The 10,823-nt window shown below is 41.4% G+C and overlaps 1 protein-coding gene across 1 annotated transcript; it reads left to right on the top strand.

Moving 5' to 3' along the window:
- Positions 1–686: 686 nt before the first annotated feature.
- LOC134805186 (uncharacterized) lies at positions 687–10,821 on the top strand (the record flags this gene model as incomplete). Its single annotated transcript, XM_063778494.1, has 10 exons — positions 687–933; positions 3,159–3,244; positions 3,499–3,595; positions 4,158–4,279; positions 4,580–5,327; positions 8,002–8,089; positions 8,530–8,658; positions 9,305–9,464; positions 10,294–10,463; positions 10,713–10,821. Coding segments are annotated over exons 1-10 (1,956 nt in total), but the record flags the coding sequence as incomplete, so codon positions are not given.
- Between the last annotated feature and the right edge of the window lie 2 nt (positions 10,822–10,823).

The raw sequence follows: 10,823 nt of genomic DNA, 5'->3' as shown, positions 1-10,823 counted from the left end.
TGTATATCATAAATTTATTTTATTGTATTTACATAAGTGTATGAAATGAAATTAGAAATAAGTTATTGTCTTTTTGCAGATAATAAATTTATCAATTATGAGAGGTTGTTTTATTTGAATGTCATAATTTATCCCATTGTAGAAGAAAATTTATTTTCCAAAATCTAGCGAATTATATTTACATGAATACAATTCGTAACACACATGCATGTAAGGTAGAAACGAGTTATTGTAACTTTGCGGTTTTAATGTGGTCAAGACCGTACATAAGGGAAGACCGTCTACAAGCTCTCGTCGCTTTTAACTCTTGCGTTTGTTCACATACCTAATACTCCCATATCCCAATTCTCAATTTTAAAATCTTGTTCGCTGAGTTTAATAGTATAGGTACTATAGGTTTATTAGCATTAGAAAGAACAACGCAGAAGTAAGCGCAGGATTATTTCTGGCACTCAACGCGGTATAAAAATGAAATAAACGAACATTTACCTACTTGCTTCTTTATTTTACAGCATAATATGCTTAATTTAGAACTTTAATGTGTGTGGCATCAATAGTATACTTGCTTTTAGGTTCGAATCGAGTCCCACCCCTTCGCTGTAACAAGAAAGCAATGTTATGATTCCCTCCACCGCTCAACCGAACACTACACATACAAGTCTGCAACCGCGCGGCGATCGCTCGTCATGTCTAAACTACTCCTAATACTAGTCATACTTATCATAGTTGAGGGCAGAGACACTACTAGAAAACTTCGAACCTTCTTCAGGGGAGAGGTAGACAGCTTGTACAATGTATATGATCCCTCTTATTTGGCCCTGGTGTGGCCTACGATAAGAAACGGGGTGCATTTGGCGGTTAAAAGTGAATGTTTTGGCGATTTGAAGGTGTTTTTCAGCGATTACAGCAGAGGGCGGGCTTGGACCTATATTGGTAAGTACCCAATGTCTATTTTATTTCATACATACCTACCTACATACAGTATCTACTAAAAGCTTTGACCACCAAAGACGTCAAATGACCAATATCAACCTTCGTGCATTTCGATAAATTTCACGATGACGCGCAGTAAGAGCAGGCTCGGAATCGGTTTTTTCTTCATACAAAAAATACCGGTATTATTACGTTCTTTTTCGTTCTTTGGTTTATTATTTCATTTTTAATGGGACAATCTAATAAGACGAAGTTGTTACCTAATAAATACATGATTCAGGCCTACGTAAAGAGCATAAAATAACTAATAATATTCGGATATTTTGGGATTAAAAAAAAAACCGGTTCCGAGCCCTGAGTAAGAGGCGTGGCGTTCACAAGTTTAAGTTTGATAAATATAACATCTTTCTTTTATAACTGCAAAATTGATTCCTAAGGGCTCATTTAGACGATGCGAGTTTCATTACATTGCGGGTTTTGATCGGTCGGTTGTATTGGACGTAACCAACAGTCCGCAATGTAACTAAAATCGCATGCGAGTTCACGCGCCGTTTAAATCAGCCTTAATAAGAATAAAGAAAGGATAGACTAAACTAATCAAAAGTAAGATAACTCCTAAATTTAAAATTTAAAAACCCCCTAATTGGGTTGCTGGGCGAATTTCGATGCGTTTTTTTACGTGAAAGTGTGTTTCCTTGCGGTGGGTTCTATATGTTTAATAAAAATCGATCCAGCATTTTAAAGGGTATCAACTCTTGCATAAGCATAAAATGGTTTAAAATTTTATTATTTGGGTAAGCCCAATTTTAAACCATTTTATGCTTATGCAAAAGAGCTGATACCCTATAAAATGCTGGATCGGAATCGAAATCGGTCCATCCGTTTGAGTGCTACGATGCCACAAACAGACAGACATTGGCGTCGCCTTCAGCTTCGGGCCTCAATTCACACTCTTTTGGAATTTCTTGTTTACCGCCCTTAATATGCCACATCTATCGAACACTAGGTGTAATTTAACATTAACGTTGTGCTTAACCGAGATTTGAACCTGCCTTAACCGTTACCCCATAGCGTGATTCAACTCATTACACCATTTTCACTGTTTGAATAATATTGCACGCCAACTCTCGCTAGTACAATTGTCTGCCAGCGCAAAATCAACTCTATTTATTTGAGATAAGAAAAACGAATTTACCTACTCTAAGATCCAATCGCATGTATGTTTTATAGGTTTTTTCCTCTAATGTCGTCGACCGTTTGCTAGATTTATTTTTTAAGATTCGTTGAAGACACGGCCGACTGGCGGTTACTGCGATCGATTGATTTTAATTAATTTAATGATAGTGGCATGATGTTTTTTGTCGTGATGGCGGCAAACGATACTATTACCAAGAATTAATATATCGTTGTATTATCTCATTTATTGCTTTAATGCATTGAACTATTATTACCAGACATCGTATTTACATTTTCCAGCATTTTTGGTGCGGCGGAGTGGTGTTAACGGAACTGGTATAAATAATTTCAACCCTAATGATTAATTAGCGTTAATTACGTTAATATTAACCTTAATTTACCATTTCAGTTGAAATTATCTATACCAATTCCGTTAACACCACTCTGCTGCACCAAAAATGCTGGAAAATGGACGATGTCTGATTATTACTAACGCAGGGAATCGGCACAGATAACCAGTATTTTGTGTCCGTAGTTGATGTTGTTTTGTCAACAAACCATAGAAGCGGAGCGTGAATCTCGCGACCTAAACGCGTAAGCGCCATGAATTTGACGGCGCCATTAACGTATACATCTATGGACTGGCCTTACGGGCACTAAAAATGGTACTAGTTTAGCGGTGTGACTCACGAATTCCAGCCAATCGTGCAGTCTAACGGAACTAGTTGCGACCAATAGCGCGCGTGATGCGAACTCTTCAACCAATCGCGCGCGTGATGCGAACTCATCAACCAATCGCGTTGTACCGGTGTCACACCGCTGTACTGGGCCCTGTCATGCCTCATTATTATTATCCGTAAAGCCAGTCCCTAGATATCTATGTCAATGGACGGCGCATACGACGTTTTGGTCGCGTGGTACAGGTTGTGATAGCGACAATTTCATTGTTTGGTATGGCTTCTCTATAGTAATAATAATTCAATTTCATTATTATACCAAACTTCTTCTATAGTAATAATAACTCAATGCTTTAATTATCTGTTTTACAGCGGTGGACGCCTCGGGTCGCTACAGCTCGGGAGCCTACAGCGGTCGCCGTCATTGGCTCGGCTCCAAACAGCAATGCGTGGACTTAGTGAGAAATACCTTCCATTGCAAATGTCACGCAGAGTATTAAACTCATAATTAATATGTGATTGCGTAAAATATTTGCTTTTGTAACAAAATATTCCTAGATATAATATTGAAAGTAATCACCCACTGTATCTGAATGCAGCTTTTCGTATTTTCCTGTCCGCTTCCGCTGCACTCGTTGACAGCAATTCACAATGTCCGATCCGATATCGGATATGCTCTTATGGTGTTAATGGATAGGGGCACATCTTTCAGGACAAGAACAGAAGTGCCAGAGAGGAAAAAGAGGCCCAGGCGAGGTTTCGGGACGAGGTGTACCTCAACGCCGTGCTACGGAAGGAGTTTACCCAAGGTAAACACATTCAGATCAAGAAAATGAAAAGGAAAGAAAAGAGCGTACCACTACCTACTCCCATCTTAAAGGCCGGCAACGCACTTACAACCCCTCAGGTGTTCGTCTCATTTACCTCCTATATCATACAAAAACCAGATTAACCAATGGCGTAGGTACCGTAAAATTTGCGTACTTTCTCCCAACTGGATAGATTGTGCTCCAACAGTTTTTATATTTATAATATATATACCTACATTAAACATTTAAAACTATATCATAACCTGATCGCTAGAACAATCCCGGCCCGGGCCGAGGCTTAAGACATAGGTGATCGGTGATCAGGTGATGCTTCTATAGGAAACTGAAGTGTCCGACGCCTCGGCCCGGACCCGGACCCTTTTCCTTTTATGTCGTTAGGTGACAACCAAAACATTCATGGAGTAGGGATAACTTTTCGTCCTATGTGGCATGTAAGCGTCAGTCAATGGACCGTTTTTCAAAGTCTAAAATGCACTGAAAGCGTCTAACATAACATAATATAATTCAGTCACTGATTTTAATATTGCTTATGAATTGACAGCAGGCTCAGACCGACCGTTGACAGAGCTAGAGCAACTCCACAGAACCAGCGAGGCCCCCGTCCGTCTGGCGTACTCTGTCACGCGCCTCTACCTCAACGTTACCAAGCTCGCCATGGCTAAGGTATGTGCTAATGTACATCGAGCAGCTAAATTGTGTGGACACATTATGAAATGAATTTGTTCATTGGCGCAGCAGTGGCAGCTAACAACCATATCACAGATAATAAACACAGCTTACACCACACACATCCTTAGAGCGTTTTCACATTATCGGATGTCAGATACGACTACAAAGCGTGAGCCATTATCCGTGTTTTTTTTGCACGAAATAAATAAAATTAAATGAAACAAGGTTGTTTAGTATGCCTACATATTCATCTCTCGGATTTCGTTCAAAAACACAACTTATTATTTTTTACAGAGCCTAGAAATTATCCAAGGCCTATGTCTTCCCCGCTCCTGCTCACCTCAAGACGTGACCGCCATCATCAACTTTTCCCTCATGATCACAGACACCCTCAAGTCCAACCACACCACCCCCAGAACCGTGAGCGTCATCAACTCAAGACGCATAGAACTCACATATGATCCAAGCAAGGACTACGTTGCTATCACCTTAACAGCTCTCACTTTGGGCTTAGTCGTTTTGTGTATAATAGCCACTTTAGTAGACTTTGAATTACTGAAATGCCGGAGGAATGTAACAGCGAAGAGTTTCAACGTTCAAAAGTACAACAACGATTTGCAGATTCATAAAACAAAAGATGAATTAACAATTAATAATGTAGAGAATTCTAACATCAATCTAATGACGCTAAAGAAATATAAGCAAAACGCAATGCCTCAAACGCTCGACGTAGTATCTCTAGAGAATACTAACAGTTGTAAGCGTTGCGGCAAGTATAAGAAGCAATGCGTGAACCCAATGAAGAGTGAAGCTTACCAGCCATGTCCTCGGGTCAGATACGATAACTCCATAGCTAGCTTGAAAGTTAAGAGGAGTGTATCCCAGTATCTGCTTCTCTGTTTCTCACTAAACTACGGGTGGAAGAGGATTTTTAATACAAATATGGCGAATAAGGATCTGTCGATTATGCATGCGTTCAGGATTGCGACTACGTTTTGGGTGGTGTTTATACATGTGGCGACCATGGTCAGTTATTTGTCAGGTTAGTATCTTTATATCTTCTATAAAGGATAACTCACGTTAGACCGTGCCGTATCCGGGCCGGAGCTTCAGGCGCATCGTTTTCTATGTAAAGCATCACGTGATCACCTATCATCTGTCATAGAAAAGTAAGCGCCGCACATATAGGGGTATTTCACTAAAAAAGCTGGCCATTAGTAGAATGTGGGTCTATATTAATTCGCATAACTTAATACTCCTAATTCAAATTGGCATAACGTATATTACGCATAACTTCTAAATCGCATAACAATATTTCGCATAACTGAGTACGCATAATGTTAATGCGCATAACGTAAATTTTCATAACGATGACTTGGGATAAATATAATAAGCATAAAGGTACTTTGCATAATTATTAAATCGTATAAATATAAAAGGCAAATTAATAAAAATGAAGACAGAGCTGCTCGAATTAAGGTTCAGTAGGTTCAGAGAACGAAGTTTTAAGTAAAAGTAGCGCTTTTTTAGATCACAAATATCACAATTTTACGGTTGCCAAAAATTTTATTAGCAATCTTGCGGCCTTTTCTAGGGACTTCAGCGATTTGAATCCTGAGTTTTTGACTTTGGTCGATAAATCACTAAAATAGGTCTAAAATGCACATAAAAAAATTGCACAAAAAATCAAAATATGAAAATTAATTCTAAAACCTAAAAAAAATTAAATTATTATAAAAAATGAAGACCACGAACTTACTACGCCTTAATAATGTTTTACAGGAAAAATATTATTATTTGTTACAAAAGCTTCGCTTCGTTTCGCTCGGTCCTGCCTTAGCCTTGTGAACCTGACCTAACCGAGTTGGTTTTGCCCTGATCCATCTAATTCTCTTGCTTTATTAAATTATGCTAATTCATTTTGTGCCAAATTAAGTTATAGTTCATAATGTTATGCATATTAAAATTATGCGGATTCATTATTATGCGCAATAAGTGTTATTCTTTTTTAATATTATGCCTGTTCAATGTTATGCACAATTATGTTATGCCAAATCTGTTATGCGAATTCATATTATGACAATTAATGTTAGGCGTATTAAGGGGCACCCGTAGAATGTATCAAAACGTAGAATCCCGGGAAAAGGGTAGCCAAACTCCTTAGTCATATAATTCATAGATACTAGAACAATATTTATTTTTCGCTGCGTGTGGTGGGTATTTGTCAAATCGGTGTCATTTAACCGCTCTTACTAAAACACATCTACGAAAGCGGAAATTCGATAATAAATATTACAATTGTTATGCGTTGTTTAGACAACAAATAAGGTGATATTTTAAAATGTCTGTTCGGGAAATGGATTCACCAGGTATGCTTAATTTAATTTGTTTATTATTATTTTCTTACTAAGGGTTATATACATTTAATATCAAATTTCAGTAAGTACTCTCTTGCACTATGAATTTACGAATAGGACTTGAACTCAAAAGGCCGAAAGTTGTTCTATTGGGCTATATTGGGCTAAATTTGTAGTTCTATTCGACAGGACATTTAATTCTCTAGCAATTTTATTTAAAATTAGGGTGCCCAGAAGTGCCCATTAACGAATTACGAGAATTTTTACACTGAGGGATATTACCAAACAAAGTTTCTTTTTGCGGTCGGGAAAAATAATTTTCTGATTTATCATGGCAGATCCTTCTGGCGTGAGAGTAGTGACCAGAGAATACATTTTTCGTATGATGAAAAACTGTAACGAACCCCAATTTCTACAAAAACTTGATGCAGTCAAGAATAAAATTACTAGTTCTGCCACATTCCCACAAGACCAGAAAGATAAGTTTCTCCTCAAGTTTGCGAATGTGAAGTGGGAGTTTAAGACTAGGTGGCAAAGGTCTAAAAGAGAAGAAAATAGATTCTTAATGAAGAATAAAGAATGGTTAAGTGGAACATTGGAAATACCGGTCGCTCGTAACACTGTTGCTGGACGTCCAGAAAAAAAATTTGAAAATTTGTCGGAACGTAGTAAGCGTCGCAAAACGGAGCACCTGCGACAAACTCATGATGCCGCAGAACTTTTGTATGCCAGTCAAATGAGACTTCGAGAGTCTGGAAATTGTGATGGTGCAAAAGTTGTAAAAAATATAATGACGTCACCAAGTAGAGCACAAAAGTATGAAGAGGCTATTAAAAAAAGTGACAAGTCTACTTTAAAGTCTCAACTAAGCCTCTAAAATCAGCGAAACCATTTAGCCTTGCTGCTAGGGACATGATGCTTGGCCCAAACGTAGACGCAAACGCGATGTCAGATGACTTATCAGATTCAACAGGTGAAAGTGATGAAGGGTCGTCTGATTGATCAGATAGTAGTTGTTTATCAAATAATTAAAACTTGAAGAATGTTTTATTCTGCTATTGACCGGTATATAAACGATACAACACTACACCAACCGGCAAATGTATAAAAGTTGTATAAAATAAATTAAAATAGCATATTTGGATTCACACAATAGAACTCCTGATACAAATGTACATAAATCATGTTGGCCAGCTTTTCTAGTGAAATACCCCTATGTGCGCCGAAAGCACCGACCCGGACACGGCCCGGTCTAACGTGAGTCATCCTTAAAGGTTATATATTTATCAAAGATTCAACCTTATCAAAGGTTAGTACCTACCTAAAAATATGCTAAGCGTGTGTGTGTGTGTGTTGCAGACAACGGCCCAGAGATGAACAGCCGGAACAACGTGTTCATGATTCTCGCCACGGGATCCTTGGCCTTTGACACTCTCTTCTTCGTCAGGTAACTGTACACCCTGGTAAGGGTCTCAAGGGAGTCGAAAAATAATCGGAAACACAAAAAAAACAGCCCAGTCTAGGGGACGTAACGTACTGAACTGAACTCGTATTTGACCAGAATAAAAAAAAATATGACAATATAGACTTAAATATGATTCACGCTAGACCGGGCCGTGCCCGCGCCGAGGCGTCCGACATGTCATTTTCTATGACGGCTGATCGGTGATCACGGGGTGCTTTCCATAGAAAACAAAGGGCCGGAAGTTCCGGCCCGGTCTAGCGTGTGTCAGTCAACCTTTATACTTAGGTAAATATTTGTGATAAACACAAAGTCCTTACCGATTCAAACCCGGGACCTCCTGCTTCGTAGACAGAGTCACTAATAGTTCACTACCGACTAGGCTAGGAGGGTCAAATAATAACAAAATACCGTATTATTTCCAGTGGCCTCTTCAGCTCTTACCACTTCTTCTACCTAAAGAGCCAGTACAGCGTCGAGGAGCTGGTGAGCTTCGGCGGCCTGTGCGGTCAGATCCTGCAGCTGTTCTGTTTTATCACCAACAGGGCCGTCAGGTGCGTATTTATTTGGTGTATTCCCATTTAAAGCTTAGAAATAAACTAGCAACCCGCCCTGGCTTTGCATGTTATACAAAACCTTAAACAATTATACACCTAAACTTTCCTCAAGAATCTATTGATAGGTGAAACCCTCATGAAAATCCGTTCAGTAGTTTTTGAGTTTATCGCGAATATACATACAGTCTTGGCGGGGGACTACGTATACGAGTATAAGGTGTAGCGATTAAAACAAAAAAAAAAACATTGTCTCGGGTGAGGTTCAAACTCGCCCAACTCCGGATCACTAGCCCATCGCTCTGCCAACTGAGCTACCGAGACTTCACTCGAGGACAGCGAATATATCCACCATATGCGCCTTACGGAGGCGTTTTTACTGTACAATATAAAATATTAGAGGCGGATGAGTTATTCTTATTTCTTATTCTTTATTGTATTGCAGTCATGTTCATTACACATTAGATGTTACAACTAAGAGCCCATCAACGTGCACACTAGCGCCACTGGTAATAATCGTGATTATTAAAATTTCATTATTTAAATTATTTAGCAGTGGCGCTAGTGTGCACGTTGATGGGCTCTTAAGTTTAGGTAAAGTGTACATGCATTTTATAGTAATAGCAATATTTAAAACGTATTGCAGACTCCTCCCAACGTACCTGTACGCGATCTTCCTAGCGTCAGCGCTGTCCCGGGCCACGCAGGGAACGTCTGTGCTGGAGCTGCCTGGCGACGCTGACTGCGACCTCACGTGGTGGCGGAACATACTGTACATCACCAACTTGTACCCCCGACAGGAGCGGGTAGGTTCATCAGCCGGGCATAGAACGTGCGACCTCAGTCAGTGTCCTAGCGTCAGCGCTGTCCCGAGCCACGCAGGGAACGTTGGTGCTGGAGCTGCCTGGCGACGCTGACTGCGACCTCACGTGGTGGCGGAACATACTGTACATACATCACCAACTTGTAGCCCCGACAGGAGCGGGTAGGTTCATCAGCCGGGCATAGAACATGCGACCTCAGGGTCCTAGCGTCAGCGCTGTCCCGAGCCACGCAGGGAACGTTGGTGCTGGAGCTGCCTGGCGACGCTGACTGCGACCTCACGTGGTGGCGGAACATACTGTACATACATCACCAACTTGTAGCCCCGACAGGAGCGGGTAGGTTCATCAGCCGGGCATAGAACGTGCAACCTCAGGGTCCTAGCGTCAGCGCTGTCCCGAGCCACGCAGGGAACGTTGGTGCTGGAGCTGCCTGGCGACGCTGACTGCGACCTCACGTGGTGGCGGAACATACTGTACATACATCACCAACTTGTAGCCCCGACAGGAGCGGGTAGGTTCATCAGCCGGGCATAGAACGTGCGACCTCAGTCAGTGTCCTAGCGTCAGCGCTGTCCCGAGCCACGCAGGGAACGTTGGTGCTGGAGCTGCCTGGCGACGCTGACTGCGTCTTAACGTGGTGGCGGAAAATACTGTACATCACCAACTTATACCCCCGACATGAGCGGGTAAGTTCATCGTTGTCATGCTGAGTTGAGTTGAGTCGCTCGCGGCACAATACCCGTGGGGTCATTTTTGTTACTCCTATAGTTATTCTAGTTCGTTGGTCAAAAACCTGTTCTATTGTTTGCAGTGCCTCCAAGTGTCCTGGTACCTGACGATGGAGACGCAGCTCCACGCCGCCGGCGCGCTGCTCTGCGCCTTAGCGGTGCGCCGCCGCGTCGCGCTCGCCGTGGCTTCTGTCGTCGTGTTGGTCGCCACTGCGGCCGACGTGGCGTCCGCTTTCGCCGACTATAGTAAACCGTTAGTACCTAATTGTGTTGAGGTACCAATATTGCTACATTTAATCGTTTGTCAGAGTCGTTAGAGACGTGCCTCCAAGTACAATGTTAACGCGCATTGTTTACAACTAGGATTATTAAAAGATGCTAAACAAAATCGTTAGAGTCGGATCAAGCTGTCCGCTTGGCATTTGTAACAACAGAGTGTGGCAAAGTCATCATTATGGCACTTGTTCTTAATATTAATCAATCATTTTCTATTTATGTTCAGTATGGCGGACATGTTCGCGGCGTACCACCTGATGCTGGAGCGGCCGTGGGCGCGGGTGGCGCCGTACTTCACCGGGGTGTTCGCCGGGTGGCTGGTGCGGAGGATGGACGG

Source organism: Cydia splendana, chromosome Z (assembly GCF_910591565.1).
Source record: "Cydia splendana chromosome Z, ilCydSple1.2, whole genome shotgun sequence".
NCBI classification, from domain to species: Eukaryota; Metazoa; Arthropoda; class Insecta; order Lepidoptera; family Tortricidae; genus Cydia; species Cydia splendana.
Note: the sequence above shows the minus strand (reverse complement) of the source record. Positions and strands in the feature narration are given on the sequence as shown.